The 20,978-nt window shown below is 33.8% G+C and overlaps 1 protein-coding gene across 1 annotated transcript in view; it reads right to left on the bottom strand.

Moving 5' to 3' along the window:
- Positions 1 to 20,978, bottom strand: part of Ift57 (intraflagellar transport 57) — a 53,693-nt gene that overhangs the window by 18,545 nt on the left and 14,170 nt on the right. The window contains exon 6 of the mRNA XM_015478547.2: positions 12,421 to 12,543. Coding sequence (XP_015334033.1) covers positions 12,421 to 12,543 — 123 coding nt within the window. The remainder of the gene's footprint in view (positions 1 to 12,420; positions 12,544 to 20,978) is intronic.

The raw sequence follows: 20,978 nt of genomic DNA, 5'->3' as shown, positions 1-20,978 counted from the left end.
TACTTGACTTATAACAGCAGTACACTGGTGAAAGAATCACCTTTTCAATAAATGGTTGGGTCATTTGCATATACATATAAAAACAAATCTTAAGTTCTATCTCACACCATAAATAAGAATTAAAACTTAGATAATGTTATAGTTTGGATTTGAAATGTCCCCCTAAAGCTCACATGTTGAAGGCTTGGACTACAATGGAGCAATGTTAAGAGGTATGGCTTTTGGGAAGTGATTGGATCATGAGGCCTCTAATATCACCACTGGATTAATTTATAGATGGATTCATAGCTGAATAAAGCATAGTGAGGTGGTGGAAACAAGGAGGTGGGATCTAGTTGAAGGCAATGGGGGTCCTTGGGGACTATATCTTGTGCCTGACACTGTCCCCCCCACCCATCCTTTCTGGCTTCCATGAGCTGAGCAGCTTTCCTCTGCCACACCCTTCTGCCATGTTGTTCTTCCTCACCTCAGGCCCAAAGCAATGAAGGAGGCTGTCAACCATGGGCTAATACCTCTGAATCTATAAGCCAAAATACAACTTTTTGCTTCTTTAAGTTGTTTTTCTCAGGTATTTTGTCATAGCCACAAAAGCTAACTAACACAAATGAATTGCAGATCTCAATGTGAAAGGCAAAAACAATAAAGCAAGAAGAATACAGGGTAATAATTTCATAATATTGGAATAAGTGAAGATTTCTTAAACAAGTTATTAACTGTATTCACCCTTGTAATAGACCACTTTGAGCATATTAAAACTAAGCCAATATTTTTCATGATACACAAATAAGGGAATGAAATAAGAAGCTAAATAGTTGATATTTGGAATATATATATGTATATGTACATATATACATATATATGTATGTATATATGTATATATATTGATATTTGAAATATATATGTGTATATATATATATTGCAAATATCTATCTATCTATCTATCTATATGACAAAGAACTTAGATTCAGAATATTTAAAGAACTTCTATGAATCAAAAGAAAGACTGCAAAAATTAGAATTGGCTATCCAAATGTCAATAAACATATGAAAAGTATTTCAACCTCATTAGTCAACAGAGAAATGCAAATTAAAATGACAATGAGAGGACTAGGGTTGTGGCTCAGTGGTAGAGTGCTTGCCTTCCATGTGTGAGGCCCTGGGTTTGATCCTCAATACCACATATAAACAAACAAATAAAATAAAGGTATTGTGTCCATCTATAATTAAAAAATATTTTTAAAAATGACAGTGAGATATCACCAAACACCTACCCTGATGACTGAAATAAAGACTACTGAATATTGATAAAGATCTGAAGCAATTGGAATTTTCATGCACTATTGAGTATAAATTTTTATAATCACTCTCAAAAACTATTTGACAAGGTCTGTTTGAGCTGAACATATATGTATATACATCATAAACTAATAATTCTACTCCTAATAAAACTTTCAGTAGAAACGTGTACATGTTTACTAAAAGACAAAAAAAAATTCATAGCTGTGTTCTTTATAATAGTCTCAAATTGGTAACAGTCCACATATGCCCAGATGCAAGCTGTCCTAGGAAGGAGGAGACCTTGAGTTAGGTAGCTCTCTACCAATGGAAGGAGAAGATAGCTGGAGGCTGACCACACTTTCTGCAGCTGGGCAGCATGTCCTTGCTTGTAAAGGGATTTGAACAGCATATCTCTGTTTCAACTGCAGTGAAAGAGATTTAATTATTAAAATTATAATTGTATCTGCAGTGGGAGAGAGGTAGGGGAAATGTGAGCTGCAGTCCAAGAGTAATCAGTCTCAATATTTTAATGTGGAATATCAATGTTCCTGTGGCATGTTTAAAAACCCATTCATGGTCAATAATAGAATTTTTTAAAAATCTGATGGCAGGAAATTGGATTAAGTGAAAAGATGGAGAAGATGGTTTGATAGAAGGATGTGCAGATGTCTAAGTTCACCGTAGCAAATATTTCTGGAACAAGTCTATCATACTCTCTGTAAGGACATAGGCAGAGTAAGTCTTTCTCTCTCCTCCACAAAGAACAATCCCTTTGCAATCCCTTTGCCAATGAAAAAACAAAAACCAAAAACCAAACAAACAAAAAACATTATCTGTATTTTATTTTCACCACTTTGCACAAGAAGGTTTAGAATCTCTTCAATGTATTGTCAGAATTTCTAGCATAAACAACTGTCTATTATGTATATAATTGTGTGTGAGCACGTGTGTGAGAGAAGAAAAATATCTTTCATGAGACTGTTCACTCAATTAAATAACTTTTTTATGATATTGACTTACTTTCTTAATGAAAAATCCCCATCATATTGAAGAATAATTACAGAATGTAGCCTTTCTGAATTTTTAAATGTGACATTTTTCTTCCATTGCCAACAGCTTAGTCTTTTGTGGTAAACCCTTGTGTACGAAAACATGATTGTGGTATGAAAACATGATTTTTCTTTTTACGTGTTCAAAGAAATAAACACATACTTAGGAAGAGTTAAGAACATCAGCCCCCAACTCCATCTGCAGTTTTGATTACCTATGGCCAAGTGAGATCTGAAAATATTAAATGGAAAATTCCAGAAATAAACAATTTATAAGTTGTAAATTATGCGCCATTCTGAATAGAATGATGAAAAATTTCATGTTGTTTGGCTCCATCTCACCTGGTTATGAGTCATCCTTTTGTTCAGTGTAATCACACTGCATATGGTACCCACCCATTGGTCACTGAGTAGCCTGCTAGTAGTCACTTGGTATCCCTTTTGGTTATCAGATCAACTAAGTATAGCAGTGCTTGTGTTCATGTAACCTTAATAGCCTAATGGAACATCATAATGCCTACATCATTCACCTCACTTCATCACATATTGTATCGTCTCACATCATCACAAGTGTGAGAACAGTATAGTACAACAAGATATTTTAAGAGAACACATTCATCTTTTATTACAGTGTATCGTTATAATTTATTATAGTTATTTTTATTAACTTTATCATACATATTCATATATAGGTAAAACATAGGATTCAGTACAATCTGCAGTTTCAGGCACCTACTAGGGGTCTGGGGTACATATACTCTGTGGATAAGGGGTGACCACTGTATATACGTGTGGTGTAATGTTGTAGTGTCTTTGTTGTAGAGGGTATGGGAATAATGGTTGTTAGAAATATGTGTTTTCTCAGGGAAGTTCCTGCTTTCTAGATATTTCTCTCTTGTAGAGAAAAATTAAACAGTGGCACAGTGGATAAGCAAGGCTATCATAACATTCACTGGGATTCTCACACCTGCCTATAATTGAACCGAAACTGGAGAGCCACAATTTCTAAATGTAATACCTTGTTAGTTAAATAATTACATTTGTAATGTGTGCTGAGAGTATCCTTACCATCTGTTTCTAAAGAGTTTTCATATGTTGACTCAGACTTATTACTGATACTTACTCCACTTACACTAGTTTAATTTGGCCATACAGATATTCCCAGCAAAGGTGGGATGCTGAGTAACCATTGTGGTGATCTGGATCGATGACTTTGACAGTCCCTTCCAACATCAGGCATCTACTAATCACAACTTGGATCTCACATTGATACTCAATATCCCTCCCCCCACAAAAATGAACAAACAAAAACAATTAACAATCATCTCCTGCATATTTAAAAAACAAGAAATATAAATTATTATTTTGGTAAAAGTAAACAGAATCAAATCTAATGGCATAAAAACCATGGGTACAAAATTTGTTCAAATCTTAAGGAATTTTAAATAAAACTCAGTGATAGAACTACTCTAATATGATTGATTGGAAAAATGAGTCAAGCCAATAAAAAGGACATTTTTGTAGAAAGGCCCATATGACAAATGGTTTCTGCTTCAATTCATATTCTATATTAAGTAATTTAAAGGAAACATTAAATCATACTTTGCAATAATGAAATATTTAGGTAGTCTAGACATTTTAATTATAATCAATAAGTATTAATTCACTGCTCTCAATCACAATGTCTATTTGCAGTGTATCAGCAGTGAGGCATTAGTCACTTCCCTCTGCAGTAGTTACAAAACATGCAGTCTTTATTGGTTATTTCCTTAAAATATGCCACACCACTGTTCATGCTTTTTAGTTACAGCTGATGAGAATCTCTAAAGCAAAAATACTTGTTCTCCTATTTTAACTTGTGATAAATGGAACCTTTTCCCCATCTAGTTGAAACATTTATCACACTCAGTGTAAATAGAAAGGAAGGCATCATCAACCATCTTTAAACAAAGAATATCCTGAATGTTCAATAAGACTCTGACAGAAGCGACTAAAAATCTTTCCCAGTTACTTAAGGATGGCTGGATTTTTCTCCAGCCCTTTGCTGCATTTTTACAGTATAATTTTAACCACAATATTCTTTCCCCAAACCCTGCTATCCATGACCCACATGCAACAAAATGAAAACAGTTGACCTTGCAAATACTATGTAAGTTCACAAAATAACACACCTTGTTTACAAATAATAATTCAAAAGAATATTGTTTTCTGTAGACGCTTTTAAAGAAAGGTTGCTGAAAAGTCCATCAGTGAGTACTTTCCCTCATTCTGAGATGACGTGGAAATTGAGTAATCATGCAGGCTGCTCTAAAAATGTATGTGTCTAGTTAATTTAAGCAGTTTATTTTGATAGCAATTCACCTCTCTTTGATTATAGCAGGTGTTTCAAGGATAAATTTGCTGAAAATTGCATTTTGTTTAAACAACAGCAGCATGTACATTTATGGCCTTGCTATATTAAAAAGCATTTATTGTCTGGCAGCAATAGATACAATTACAAACATTTGTGACAGTAATTGGAGCTATTACTCCTGCATGGAGCCTCATGGAGACCAACTTATTGCCACCTGTATTTACATTTGTTACTGGTAATTGCAAAAGCTGTTTTTTGTTTTTTTTTTTTTAATTTTGTGTCTTTTTTTTCTTTAATAATTTAAAGACTATTTCTTAACAGAAGGTCTGACTACCAGAAAATCTGTAAGAATTATAAAGGTAGTTTCTTCAAATAAGAGGCAGAATTCCATTTTTAATAATTATTATATACATAAAATGTATTCCTGTATCCCAGCCCACAGAATATATTACACCTTTTGGCTCATAGATACAATGATCCTATTGATGTATACTATCTAACAACCAGAGTATAGTCTTAAGACACGCTCTTTAGTCCCAAACAATAACAATTTATAAATCCCTGCAGGTCAGAAATATTTAGAGAAACTAAATTTTATTAACACCTTCTTATACTGCATCCAAATACAGTGATGCTATAGAAGGTCAAAACAAGCTACTCTCTCTACTGCTTTGGTATGAGAAAAATACCCTATCTTGCTTCCAGATATAGATTTGTCTACAATAATGAAAGGAAAAAAGGCCCACTATTATAACTTTCTTCAGGATTTGACTTCCAATTCAAAGAGACTGAGATCTAATATAGCAATTTTGTAGTCCCTCCAGGTTCATTTAAATGGAATTCTACCTGCTGATTAACGAAGGCCTCTCTCCTCCCTCTTAGATTTTAGCTTTCACAGTGACTACAGAGCCCAAGGGCTCAAGACTATTGCAATGATTTCATCCTTAGCACAATGACTCTTCCCAAAAGGTTTCCTGCTGTGAATTACCCAAGGCAACACCTATATAGTTTACTTTGGTTAAAATAAAACTCAATTGCTTGAAGTTGAAATTTAAAGTTTAAGATTCTTTTTACAACAGGACTCTGAGAAAATCCGATCATCAAGAATAGGAAAGGATGTAAAAAAGCAGTCCAGTGAATCAAAGGTTTGAAATAATTAGAAATACATGCTGTAATATTTCCAAAGCCTTAAAAAATAATCTCTTTATCTAAATTCCTTGTAATGAATCTGAAGATTTACATAATTACTACAGACATTTTGGTGGAATGGAGGGAGAACCTACCCAACTATCTTTTAAAACAACAAAGCAAGAAACATTTAATTATAATTTGGAAAAAATCTACTTAATTCATTAATCAAAATTTTAATTACAATATCTACCGGGCATTAAAGCATGTTAGAACATTTGTTTATTGCATTAAATACCTAATAGTAAATCATTACAATGTACAATCTTTTAGAAATAAATATTGTATAATTTTAAAAAGGGTCTATGTTAAGGGTTAGTTGAAAACTGATTTCACACTTTATAATTTTCCTTACTTCTGAGAAATAGAAATAAATATTATTCAGATTTACTTGGCTTCTATTGTGGTAAGAATCCTGGATTTGAAAAAAATCATTCTATATTAAAGACTAATATGATTGATGATTTTAAGAAGCCATTTCCTTGGTCAAAGAATGAAGTTCAGAGACTAAATATACAAATGGACAACAGACAATAGTAGCCATTATTAAACAAACAAACAAACCAACAGAATTCAGATCCACAATCTCTAGTAACCAGTCCAGGAAGCCAAACTACAACTTCTGTAGCAATTAGCCCCAAACTTATTCAGTGATGGCCAGCTTCCCCATTTTTGCCCAGCACCCTCTCTAAATTTAGGACCAAGGTTTAGATGAATCCACGCATCTTACCCTAACCAATCAATCACATAAAAAGGTCTATGTTGGCTTAGCTCACCTCTAGATTTCTGGACATGTCTGAACATATATGAAGGCTTCCCCTCTTTGTTTTGCTAAAAAGTCTTTTAAGTTCCCTTGTACTTGACTTTGACTCTCTGCCAAATACAAGTGATGGTTGGCTGATGCCCTTGCTATAGCAAGTTCTAAATAAATAGCCTCTGCATGTTCTCATTTGAAAAGTCTCCATTAATTTCAATAAAGTCAAATAAAGGTTTACTTTTCGTAGTTAAAACTCAAGACAAAAGATTCATTTCCTCAAGAAACGGTATTATTTAGAGACTCAACATTAGTTAATAATACAAAAAGTAAAAATCTATATGGGTATTCATCCACATCTATTTCCCAAGAAATATGAGACATGTAGCATTCTTTGGTACCTCAGCTTCAACTACTGTTACATTCAAATCAATGACTGTCAACTGATTCACTTAAAAACTTAAAAAATATATATGTTATCATTATGGAATTCAACATTTTTCAGTTATGTAGGAAACTTTATCCTTCCAGAATTCTCATAAAGTACCCTGAAAGAGCCTCTCACACAAACTGAAAAAAGGTTAGTGGCTTCAACCTACAGGTTGGTCTGATTATACACTCTTGCAGCAATGAGTAAGCATAGAAGATTTCTAAATTTAGTTTTCTAATTACTCTTCATTTCTGTTTCCTACCTTCCATGCTTTGCCTTTGAATGGGCCTTTCACCTTTAATAACCACTTGTTTCTCTAACATGACTCATTGGCACGATCCATTTCATACTATTGATCTATACTGTCAGATCTTATGGTCCCTATGCTAACCTACACTCTAACCTCTAGTTCTTGTATTACTCTGCTCTGCCATTTTTCCTCCCAGATTCTAGTCCTCCTGGTTTTACTCTAATCTGCTAAGCATGGCAAGCCTGGCACTCAGCTGGGTATTAACAGTAACCTTCAAGAACTACAGACAGCCATTAAAGTTATTGTTTTTAATTTTTAACAATGTGTGAAAATGCTCATGATGCATCATATTTTTAAAAAGAGATATAATTGTAATTATATAAATAAAAGCACACTGAAATGGTGACCAACATATAATAAGTTATTCTTTTGACACAATTCTAAGTGCTTTAGAATGTCCATTCATTTTATCTTTTAATAACTCATTGAAGGAGATGTTATAATAAATTCAATTTTACAGATGAAGACACTGAGGTACAAAGTGGTTGAGTAACTTGCCTGCAGGGTCCAATAGTGTTGAACTAGAATATTTACTCAAGCAACCTAAGTTCAGAACTTGTGCTTTTAACCATATACTATATTGTCACTAACTGAGTAGGCAAAAGCTCAAATACCATATCACTTACAAAGGCCAGGCAATCAGAGCTTGGCACATAGACCACACTTAATAAATGACAGTTATTACTATCTGTTATCATCATATTACATGTACATTTACTAGGGCAAAAATGAGAAAGATTTACCAAAGTGATAGTTACATGAATCCGATTATGACCCATTGTAAAGATATAAGCTGAGGCTTATAAAAAATATTCCTTAAGTGATGAAAGCATTACTATAGAAATTTTGTAAATTCTTCCTGAATATAGGCACCAAATACAAAAGGGCTATAATAGAACACAATAATAATATAATGATAATTTATTAGATATTAACTATGAGTCAGACTGTCCTCAATGCTTTATGTATTTGTGAGGTAATATGATTAGTTCTATTTTACAAATGAGGAAAAGGATGAACAAAGAGGTAAAATAGCTTGCATTAGGTCACATGGTAAATAAGTAGCATAAATATGACCTCCAGGGGCCAAGGGAAGGTATATGAGATAAGTTAATCTGCAGGTCTTCATAGCTACCACTATTCCACTAAGGTTTTGAAACGTTGTCTCAATAAATCAGGAACTGAGACTAGACTACATGGGTGATTTTTAGATCTTAATTCATAGCACACTACTTGCCCTCTTCCTCTTTGAAACAGTGCTTCCATATTATTTTTATAATTAAAAACAAAATTATATTTAAAAAGGCTCAGAAATTAGAATAATTCTTAACTAGTTAAAGATCTAAGTCTAGTCTGATTATTAATACTCTAATTTAGCTTTAAGTCCAGCAGGGCAGTTGTGCAACATATATGGGTACCACTGTCAGGTCTCATAAAGATCAACAAAAAAGAGAAAGATAAAAATTCAATAGAAAAGAAAAGGGTGAGAAAAATAATGAGGAAAAAAGTAAGGGGGAGATGGGCCAAAAATTTACAAAATGTAGGCATAGGATACCAAAAATACTCTTAAATAATTTTAGGTGGCACCAATGTCTACTCTGGTTTCGGTAACCTCAGACTAAAGAATAAACTCCTGAACCTTACCCATTTGGTCATAACTGAAGCATTACCACAGTGGCATATCCTAGAATTTGGCTAAAATTACTGACCTTCTTGAAGAACATCGAACTATGTCTTTAAACACATGATTCCTACATGGAGCAGACCTGAGTTGGTATCTGGGTGTGTAACTATCCTAGAGTAATCATTAGGAGCTATAAGCAATGCTAATAAGAGAACTATGAACACAACCCATTACAACTGATATATTTATAAAAATTAATTATCTTCAGTTGTGAAGCATATTTGGTTTTTTTGGCAACATATTCATTTTCCTAATTCTATTTTGTTTAAGCTAATATTAAAATTACTTTACTATCTTTGAAAACTGGCAATAGTAACAGATAGTATCAGACAACAGGGATAAGTTACTTTGCAAAAAATCAACTGATTGCAATATTATGGAGAGTACACAAAATAAAATATTGCTGTATGATACAATTTCATCCAAATATATATGTTATAATGTGTAAAAACAAAAGAGAAAATTTTCTTCTCTTTTCTTTTGTAATTCCCAACCACAAAGCAGAGAGAGAATAAACAGCCTGTGGGAATAAAAAAGAAAAATAAATATTTGACTCAGTGTCAAGTAAATTTGGGACTCATTTACCATGAATGCAAGGCTATTTTCAAGAAGTTTCTAATGGATTTAAATAATAAGTTCTTTATTACTTATCTCCCATATCTTTAAGTTATTTAAAAATTAATCCAATGATTACCAGTAAAATACATTGATCCCAAAATAATTAATTTCTTTTTTTCCAATCAAATAAGTAAAGTAGATATATATAAATGTCTTAAATAGCCTGGTGTTGAGTGAATGGTTATTAGTATGTTGGCCAAAATTAAAGGAGAGGTGGTGGTTTTGATAGTCAGAAGTTGAGGAAGGATGGGATCTATTATGATGTTAGAGTAAACTTCTTCTGATGAAGGAAGATAATGAGTCTCTGTGAAGAAACCTCATATGTGACCAGATTATTTTATTTTTATTTATTAGAAATGAGAAACATTTCTCTATTAATTAGCCTCTTATTTTCTCAAACCAATGTATAATTTTATTTTTCTTAAGTCAGTTGAATAAAGAATTGACCATAAATCTGCATTTCCCCTTAAGTACCTCTGAAAGGCTTGGAGAAAAAGAGTTTATGAAATACTAGACATAAAGACCAAATATCTAGAGAAGAATTCTGAAATAAAGCAAATTAGGTATGACTTTAGGTTAGTATGTTTTATGATAAAAATTGAAATTCAAAATAATATTCACATATTCTAAAACAAATTTAAATAAGTTCATCTGATAATTTGGAATGTTATCTATAAACCTGATGCATAAATAATTTGACATAGTATATCCTTGTAAGAGTAAGGCTGATAATATGACATGAGAACAGGTTCCAAATATTAAATAGCCAATTCTTCCCTAAATTAGGAGAACATGATTCTCTACAAACCCATGATTTTTGTTATTGCATTACCATCTATTATAGAATTTGACCCACACTTAATTTTGTAAAACAGTATGTTGTTAGCAATTACGTTTATATTCTTTCTTTATTATTTCTATTATGTAAAATTCAATGACTTTGCTAAAAAAACAAACCCTATTAAGTTCTAAATGAGATGTTTGCCTTCAAGAGTTTATTTAGCTTGAAAGCAAACAAATTAGACTTACTTCCTTCTGGGATTAAACTGTACTTGAGAGTTCCCAACTACACAATTATTTTAACATGTTACTCTAACTAGAATCACAATAATAGTGATTTTTAATTTTATGAAGAGAATTTGTTCTGACAAAGCCAAAGAATTAGAAATTACATTTCGCAAAAAAGAATCACATTTAGTTTTTACAAACTAATATTTCTAGCAGAGATCTAATCAGTGAAGAAATTCTTATTAATATGTATTTACATATGAGAGATAGGCAAATAATGAATTCACCTCTAATATAGTGTTACTCAGCTTTTCATCTCTGTGACAAATACTTGAGAAAAACAACCTAGGGGAGGAAAGATTTATTTTGGCTCATGGTTTCAGAGGTTTCAGTCCATAGTTGGCTGGCTCCAAGGTGAAACATCATAGTGGAAAGGCATGTCAGAAGAAAGCTGCTCAACTCATGACAGCTGGGAAGCAGAGAGAGAGGGAGAACACCAGCAGAAGGGACCAGGGACAAAATATAGTCCCCAAGGGCACAACCCCAGTTAATTACTTGCTATAGTTACCTACCTGCCTATAGTTTCTACTACCCTCCAGTAGTCCAGTCAGGGTATTAAGCCATCAAGTAGATTAATCCACTGATGATGATGTTAGAGCCCTCATGATGCAATCATTTCCTAAAAGCCCTATCTCTGAACATTGCTGCACTGTGGACCAAGCATTCAGTACACAAGCTTTTGGGGGATACTCCAGATTCAAAACATAATAAATAGAGTCAAATAATAGCCGTCCTCTATAAGATTGGGTAAATATATGGCAATGTAAGGGTGCAGAATTTGTCTGCTTATCTTGGATATAAGTTTATCCCACAGCTGTTCACAGTAAAAACTCTCATCTTCATCTTATTCTTAGTCTGTCATAGGAGTCTAGGCTACTTTTTGTCTGATATATTCTAAGAATGACTTAGCTTCTAAGACACTCAGAAAACAGCAGTCTTTGTAGGCTTCTACTTTGGGGCAGATATAGGACCACAAAGTGATAAGTGATAAGCTTCCTTAGAACCTTGTTCCATAGTACTAAGGGTTTATATGCAGTTTTCAAGGATGAAAATCTCCTTAGTTTCTTTACCTAGATGTCTCTTTAGCCCCATCTGTAGAGATTATTATACTGCTAATGAGAATAGTATTGTCTAGTTATTTGCTGGTTCTGAAGACATTATTTACAAAAGTGTAGATAAAAGAAACAGAAACTTGTACAGTATCTAGCTCATTTGGTCTAATCCCTAAGTCTTATTATCTATGATTTCTTGATTATTTAAATATTTAACTTTTAAACATATGAACCAAATAGATTTACTAAGGCAACACCCAAGGTTGCCTTTAGCTTTGCCATTCAGTAAAATTCAAAACCATCTTCTAACCCCAATTAGTTGGTATAATCATAGAATTTCTATTCACCTCAATATAATTTCCAAGAAAATACATTGAAATATATTTAAAAAAATACCCGCTCACTACTCCAGTGAAATATGATGTGCTCCAAATCATTCTTTCAAAGATCTATTTTTTTGCTCTTTGGATCATAACATATTATTTATTCATTCAACAATTTGTTAAATAATCTATTATGACAAAATGTTGGAACTGAATCCTACTACCCTTCTCCATCTTGTATAATTTGGAGTACTCCCACCCTGAAATTGAATTACAGAATTTTTTTGAACAAAATGTGTTCTCTCTTTGATACCTTATTGTCAGTCCTAATTGTGACTTTCAGTTGTGGTAGTACACGTTCAACTTCTAGACCCCATTCTGCAGCATCTGTTGTGGATTCCAAAATATCTTCTTGTTTGGCAGACTCGTTCATGTCCTAAGAAAGGAAAGATATCACAAGATTGAGAGTTTATAAAAAGAAATGGTAAAAATCTCAAGACATTTTAGCAGCATTGCACAATTTAAATTGAGGCTGGTAGTGTTAAAATTATAGTGGCAATAGAAATTCCTTTCTGTGTTCCTACCCAAGTTGAAAGAAAATAATGCAATAACCTGGTAGAATAGCAAAATAAGCACCAAGAAGAGCAAATACATGATATATCTGTTTTATAAAGGACAGTGTCTTTGAGATATCAGACTGAACTCAATGAGAATATTATCAAATGGACAAGCCATTTATGTATGTCAACTGGCAACAGTAGAAAAATACAAATACTCATGTTTGGTAAGAAAATATTATTTAGTTTAATTTTACTATGTATAAACAGAAATCCAAAAGCTGAAAAAAAAATCAAAATGTCAAAAGCAAAGAGCTTATTATTTATAAATTTTATACTAACAATTAAAGTAATATTTTGGTTAAGTCAAAGCATGATGTAGATTTAAAATGTGATTTAATATAGACATATTTGAACTCAAACAGGATAGGGACCAAATATCTACATTTGATTTCTGCACCTGAGTAATAAAATCAATTCATGACTGTTTTTGAAACACAAAAGGAAAACATTCTCCCCAGCTTTTCACATTTCAGCACTAAATATGTATGGACTTAAAAATGCAGAGAATATACAAATTAATGATTTAAAGATAAAGCCTAAGGCAATAATTTTGGTAGCAATTTTTCCCTTTAAATTCCCTTTATAATTATAAGCAAATCTACAGAAAAATATATAAATATTTATATAGAGATCCAAGTGACATAAACAGCCAAATACAATGCATGAACCTTACATGAATTGTAATTTAAATGAATAATCTGTAAAAAAGATATTTTTGAGGCAAGTATGGAAATCTGAATACAGAAGAGTATTGGATGATATTAAAAAATTATTGTTTTATAGGTACAATATCATGTTAAGAGAATCCTTATATGCTAGAAATAAATGCTGAGTTTATAGATGAACTGACATGATATCTGAAATTTAAAATTCTATGGAGCAAAGAAAACATAATTGACAAAATATTAATAATTGTTGAAACCAGGCAATGGTACATAGGATTCTTGTGTTATGTTTGAAATGTTCCCTAATACAAAATTCAAAAATAAGACTATGTTGCCAGGCACCGTGGCGCACGCCTGTAATCCCAGTGGCTCAGGAGGCTGAGACAGGAGGATGGCGAGTTCAGAGCCAGTCTCAGCAATGTTGAGGTGCTAAGCAATTCAGTGAGACCCTGTCTCTAAATAAAATACAAAATAGGGCTGGGGATGTGGCTCAGTGGCCAAGTGCCCCGTATCCAAAAATAAATACATAAATAAATGAATGAATAAGATTATGTCAACATAAAAGACTATGCAAGCATTATAGTGAAATCACATTCTCAATGTGAATTCATGTCATTAAAAGACAATTGTTAAATGAGCTAGATTAGATTAGTCTTTCAATTCAATCTAAAACTAAGTAGATTACTTTATTGGGGGTTTTTTTTTTTTTTTTTTTTTTTTTTTGTGGAAGCCTGAGGTTTTTAGTGACTCTAAACTCACTTCTAGGTCTCTGGGGCACTGCTGACATAAGACAGACTCTCCTACCTCCCAGTTCATATCAGCAAGCCCTGAATAGACCCACAGCCTTAAATTTTGTTCAGAAATTCAAGGGACTGTAGTTTTTAACCTTACTATTTGAGAACAGATAACTAATATGATATGCTTTTATACTTTATAATTTGTGGTCTGGATTAATTTAGTTACATTACATTTAGAAAATCCTGAAGAAATAAAAAAGTAGGCATTAATCTTAGGAAAGTATGGAAAATCTCAGTGAAAAAGCTCAAAAGATTCTATTTAGACATTAAAGTGCTCATTTAAATACAGAAACACTGAATTATTTTTGAGTACTTAATAGAATGCTGTATATATCTATATAAATTGAATCCAGGGTAGCACAAAAGCACCCCAGTTTGGGGGACAGTAGTGGGGGCTGCAGCATTCACAAAGTAGAATGTTTAGTTCTGTAAGAGTATTGTGATGGCAGAAAGGGAGAGAGAGATTGGGTTTTCCTGTTGAAATATAAAACAATGGGAAAGGTTCTCTGTCATGTACATACACATTGGCACATGCATATGGTTGAAAAAGCCAGGAATACACACTCACTTGCACATCTGGGTACCTGTCCTGGGCTACAGGAGACCCAAATCTGACTAGTCCAGTTTCTATACCAAATAGGGTATGCTAGTTGGGATGGTGGTAGTGAGGATGTGTGCACTGCCAGTAAAGTGTGAATATGTGAGCCCTGACATTTGGGCCATGTATGTACAAAGGTTTGATCCTGCCAGGATTATGGGCCCCCAAATCCCAGTGCTGCAGGGCCAGGCTGAATGAAGCAAGAAGGCATTTTCTCTGAGCAGAAGTATCACAGGATTCTTAAAAGAATGTAGACACTCACTCTGTTCACTGATTTAAAAATAAGTTTGATTTATACAGCTACCATTTATGTGAATTGAAACTAGATGTCTTTGATGAAATCCCAGAGCTAGAGCTGTCCAACCCCATCCCCTCATTTCCATTCCTCCTTATTCCCCTTCTTACAAGAGGTTAAAGTCCAGAATCACCAACAAGGCCAGAAGGGACACATATCCACAGTCCTGTTTTATTCAGGCCTAGAAGTAGGACTGTTCCAGTTGTGAATAATATACTAAAAATATTTTACTCGAGAAAGGGCATGTTTCTATAATTTTCATGAAGGCAAATGTGTTTATAGTGACCCTGTTGGAATAAGACTTAGAATTTGAGTTAGTAGAGCACATGACGATTAAATACTGCATTAGGATATCCCAGTGCTGGGCTATTTAGTAAGTTTCATTTACCCTTATTATTTGGTTCTCTTTAGCAATGTTTTACTGATACCTACTCCCAATGTCCTAAAATGATTTAAGCTCAAAAGGTTTCACTCAGTTGTGAGCAATATTTAATATACCGAGGGAAATGTCCTGGTTGCTAAATGAAAGGCAAAAAGATAACATTTAGTTTGGTGTAGAACACCATTAATTTATTCAAATTTCACAGTCTCTTTCCTCAGAGTTTCTTTTCTTTTTTTTTTTTTTTCTTGGCAGTACTGGGGATTGAACCTAGGGCCTATGCATATGCTAGACAAGTGTCCTAATCTCTGAGCTACATCTACAGCCCCTTACTCAAAATTTCTTAATGCCTATTAACTGGATGAATCAACTAAGCAAGTTCGACATATGAAGTATAAATCATTTTAAAGCTCCATTGTGCCTTGGTTATACTACTTTGAGAAAATCTTTTCATTTGTTTCTCAGTTTAACAAATGGTATTTTATATGGGGCTATTAGTAAGAAAAACAAACTGCTGTTTTCATTTAATCAAAATTTTATATCATCCTGACAAAGTCCCTTTCTGAGACAACATTAACTAAGATCAAGCACAGCTCTTGGGAAACTGCATTTTCCAGATTCTGCGGCTGAAGAGACAATTAAAAGCTCAATAAGACACAAGGTATCTAGTAGTCTCATTTACAATTAATTAATTGAACCAATAAGCCATTTGTTTACCTCCTACAACATTCAAGTTAAGAATCCAAGTACTATGCTTGGTTTGGAAAGATAAAAGGATTTAATCCCTGCCTGCAAAGAGTTTATGGCCTATTAGGAAGACTTTGAGGTCAGTTAATGGAATAAAATTTGGTCTTAGGTAAAAGAAGAAACTGGTGAGATGAAACTGATTCTAAAGCTGTCAAAGGAAGAATTGAAGATAATAGTCTAAACCATCTCATAAAGTAACCTTGGGCTCAAATAGTAGGGCACAGCATCAAAGTTCAAAGATCAAACATGCAATGTTAACAGCCAACTCAGAATCTTGTTCCCATAGGTAATCTCTTCTTCTCCCAAGTAACATTAGTAGGATGCTGAAGGATCTAAAGAAAGACTATATTCTCTCTCTTTGTGGGTGTGTGTGGACATGTATATTCTGTAAGTAGATATATGCATTCACTAAGGGCCTTGAAAGCCTGACCAAAATTTTATTGTTTTGTAATTTGTGTAAAACCAGAGAAAAGCTTTAAAAATTATCAAATTCAGAATGACCTGATAAAAGCCACATTTTGATAAGTTAGATACAGCAGTAGGGTAAAAATACCTCGGTAAAGGGTGGGGATGGGGAGGATGAGGACAAAAGACCATTGTAGGACATTGCTGTTATATAGTCCAGAAAGGCGATGATGAGAACCTTGCCGTGATAGATAGATGAAGGGATAAATATGAGAGATATTTCAAAGGCAGCATCCACAGGTCTTTTGACCACCTAGATGTCCTAGATGAAAATCAGTCAGTCAGATATTCAAAGCACTAACACTGCCAGGGCTGGGTCATGGGTGGTGATGAGGTATAGGGGTGAGTAGATTTAAATAATAGAAATCTAAAAACATGTACATACTCTGGGTACCATCTAATACACAGAATTATGTAATGAATATCTGCTACTAATGTTGATTCAGGAAATGTAACCTATCCATTTATAGAATGTCAGTTCTTAAGTGATACCTGAAAAAAAAAAACTTTGTTATTTTTCCTCAGATTCCCTTAGTCATTTCTGTAGGAGAGAATTTTTATGACAGAAAATTTGGTCTAGTGGGCCTTCAGTGATAATCCATGTGACAGATTATGAAAATAAAATCATGACATCACCAGGGCTTCATAACTTACATTGAAATCCAAGTTCTCTTGATAACTTGTATCCTATGTAAGCTTCTTAGTCAAAAATACTCATGGCAATCTAAGGGCTTATTTGTATTGAAGATTAAGGCTTTTTCTATTCTGCTACTGCACATAAGAATGTTGGTAACTAATTCAGTCTCTAGGAAAGGTGAAAAAATATCCAAAATAAGAAATGTACCAGGTGCAAACTCTATGCCAGCATCATGCCAGGTGCTACCCACAAGTTAGGTGATACTAATCACAAAGCAAGCCTGGAAAGAACTGTATCATGTTATGGATAAAAAAAAACAGTCACAGAGAGATTAATTAACTTGCTATGGTCATGTGGCTAGTACCATAATCAGGATTTTATCTAAGATTATTTTGACCATAGCATCTACCTTGAAGGCCTGAATTTGTATCTGGAAGGGATTTTGAGAAATCTTTGCTTCCTACTCCTTGCTAAACCCACAATGAATCTCTCTTGAAATTCAAGTATGGGTTCAAAAGCTGCACTAAAGATCAAGCAGAACCCTGTCTTTTACATCCAGCAAGATCTGTTGTTTGAGCCTCTTCTGAGCAGTGAGAAGCAGAGTTTTCTTCTGTAACTCACATTTCCTACACACCTCCAGAGGTAAAACCAAGGGATGGTGCAGGTTAGTTACCAGAGAAATAAAAGCATTTACTCAGTCATAATGTGTTCTACCACTCAAAATGATAATCCATGTGACAGATTATGAAATCTTGACAGAATCATTTCTCCTGTGAAAAACCAACTATAGACTTATCTCACAACACAGATAGGAGGCCTATGACTCAAATGTTTTAGGAAAGAAGAAGGAAAAATATTTTTCTCAATCAGAATCCGTGGTAATTAATGGGGCAAGCTATGTTGTAAAACAGCATCCCCCCATATAATTGAGAAAGGACATTTTGTCCAGAGGAAGTCATATTTAAAATGTAGAAAATTTTAATAATTTAAAATATTAACCCCAGCAGATCAATCTTCTTCCCTTCTTTTATTACAAAATTGCAGACTTGCATAGATGATACTCTAAAACTGAATTGATGTTTTTATTCTAAGACCATACTTTTATTTCCTTTCAGCTTTTGCTTTTTAAGCTAAAAAGTCTCTCATTCTTGGTACAATGAGTTTTTGCTAAATAATTAAAAAACAATTGTGTTTAAACCTTTTGAGATACATGGTTTTGTGCTGTATAACTCAGGATTTGGTTTCTAAAACCTCAAATTTAGCATCTTAAGAAAGAATAGTATCTATGGCATGTTTGAAAAAAATGTTTTGAAATGAAGTGATGGGCATTTAAAAATAGAATTCAGGGAATGCACAGCCCCCTCTCATCTCTTCTTCCAGGGGGAGGAGAATGACACCTCTGCATTATACTGCCAGAACACTGTTGCTATGATTCTGTTGAGTTTCACAATGGACGGCGGGGCTACCAAGACCACTCACAATGCAGCACAGCCACCAGGAATGTGCAGTTTCCCCAGCTGACATACTTGACTTAGAAATGACCAACATACTCTGCTAACATTCTGCCACCAGAACCTCCCTTCCCTGCTCCCACCTCTCACAGCTCTGAACATTTTACTATCTTTATAATCATCACTGGTCCTGCCCAATTGTTAAAACTTTAATTCATCAACTGGTTCTTCGCTCTAGTCACTCTGAGTGACTTGGGCTAAATTTCAGATTTCAATACCAGGAATTAGAGGGATTTAGAGAATGTGGAACTTTGTGGGCTAGCCTTGAAGCCCAATAATCATTCATCAGGTTATCCTATAAAAGATTATTTCAAAATTCAATTAACCTACAGATATTATTTTGGAAAATGACACAAATTCTCATCCCTTGCAGTTGTTTCCTGAAAAGTATTATGTTTGGCAAAATTATAATCAGGGTAAGAAAATTATAGGGGAATATTATACAACAACAATGGCTTTAAATACATGAATGAATTAATATTAAATATATAAATATTAAATGTTAAATATATATTTGAAATCTCAAAGTAGATGAATATTCTGGAAAGCACCTACCTCCAAAACAAACCAATTTCATCACTATAAGGTTTCATCATTAATAGGAGGAAACTTTTCTTTTCTCAGAGCTCATAAAACACTACTTCTGTGTCATAATGTTAGGCAATCCATTAAAAGTTCAGTCAATGGGCAGACAGTATCTCTTTACAAGTTCTTCAAATTATTAGCTACAGGCTTTATGTTGTGGTATTAAATAATATAGGTCACCAAGTCCTCTTTGGAGGAAGAACTTGCTGCACAACTGTGGGGAATGTGGCTCTATCTCACCTTCAGGGCCATCTAAACTGGGAGTAGGTGCTTCCCCAGGTAGCCTGCCCCCAGGGACTAAGTCAAACAGGCAAAATCTGCTCTGTAGTTCCTGGCCAGATTGGCTAAGTCTTTGTCAGATCTGCATCAATAGCTAGACTTCTTCCTCTGCCCACTCCTACTTTCTGTCCTATTCCTTTCACAGATTATATTTCTAATAAACATTTGGCACCCTGTCAAGTGTTTATTAAACTGTGTCTGCTTCCAGAGAACACAACCTGCAATGTGTCTTTTTCATTTGCATTTTCTCTTGTTTCAGTTTACCACATCTTGCCTACTCCCAACTCCAGTTGTGGGCACACTTTTCAGGGGCTAGACTTTACTTTATATATCAAAAGGAAGAAGTATATTTACATTTCTCTCTGCATATCCTACAAGGTTCATAGAAGAGGAAATAATTATTGTTGAAATTTTCTTTACTCTATGAAGATTAAATGATTCCTTGCCTATAAAATTACAATATAAAATAGCATACAAGCATGCATTAATTCAATGTTATTGGCCACTGAGTAACTGCTACACACCACACACAGGTGGAAAAAGCAGTGAAAAAGCTTCTGCTTTAGAGGAATTTGCATTCTAGCAATTGAGACACAATAAACAGATCAGGAATTGATATATTGCAATGCAGTGCCAAGGTCTGTTAAGTAAAGCAGGTGAGAGGATAGTGAATGACTGTAGAGTCATCTATTATTTTAAAGGCACGAATGGAAGAACTGCTGCAATCCACACACTGCTTGGTTTGCACTATCACTTACACATTTAATAGATTAGTTTCCTTGATAGTATCATTCTTGAACTAGTGAAGAATTCTTCATGTTGGATTTTACTAAAATGATATTTCTTCTGCATTGTGAGTCTACCTGATGCATGAAATACAAAATCTTAAAATTTATGTTACTAACCTATATAACAATCTGTCTTGGGGAAAGAGCAGCCTGAGCCATCATAAGATGGAGTCAGACACAGCTGTCTCAGGCAGATGGCTTTAGTGGGAAATATTATAAGCCTGACAGATTTTTTAAAATATGAAAGGGTTTTCTGTCTCATTAGTACTTCAATGGTTGACCATCCACAAACACCTGGTTTTTGGACTTCTTCTTGTGAAAATGTAACCATACATAGTTTTAACTCTTAAGAATATGTATTATGTAATGTTTGTCCAAAGGATCGAATACTTACTATAAAGGCACATATAGAAGGAAAACCCATTCCCAAATAGCTTAAGTGAGATGACAAATTGAAATCAGAACCAACAGGGACTTGGAGTAGAGATAGAGGCAAATTAAATTA

This window comes from Marmota marmota, unplaced genomic scaffold (assembly GCF_001458135.2).
Source record: "Marmota marmota marmota unplaced genomic scaffold, marMar, whole genome shotgun sequence".
In the NCBI taxonomy this organism is placed as follows: domain Eukaryota; kingdom Metazoa; phylum Chordata; class Mammalia; order Rodentia; family Sciuridae; genus Marmota; species Marmota marmota.
The sequence above is the reverse complement of the archived record's forward strand: the minus strand, read 5'-3'. Positions and strand labels throughout refer to the sequence as shown.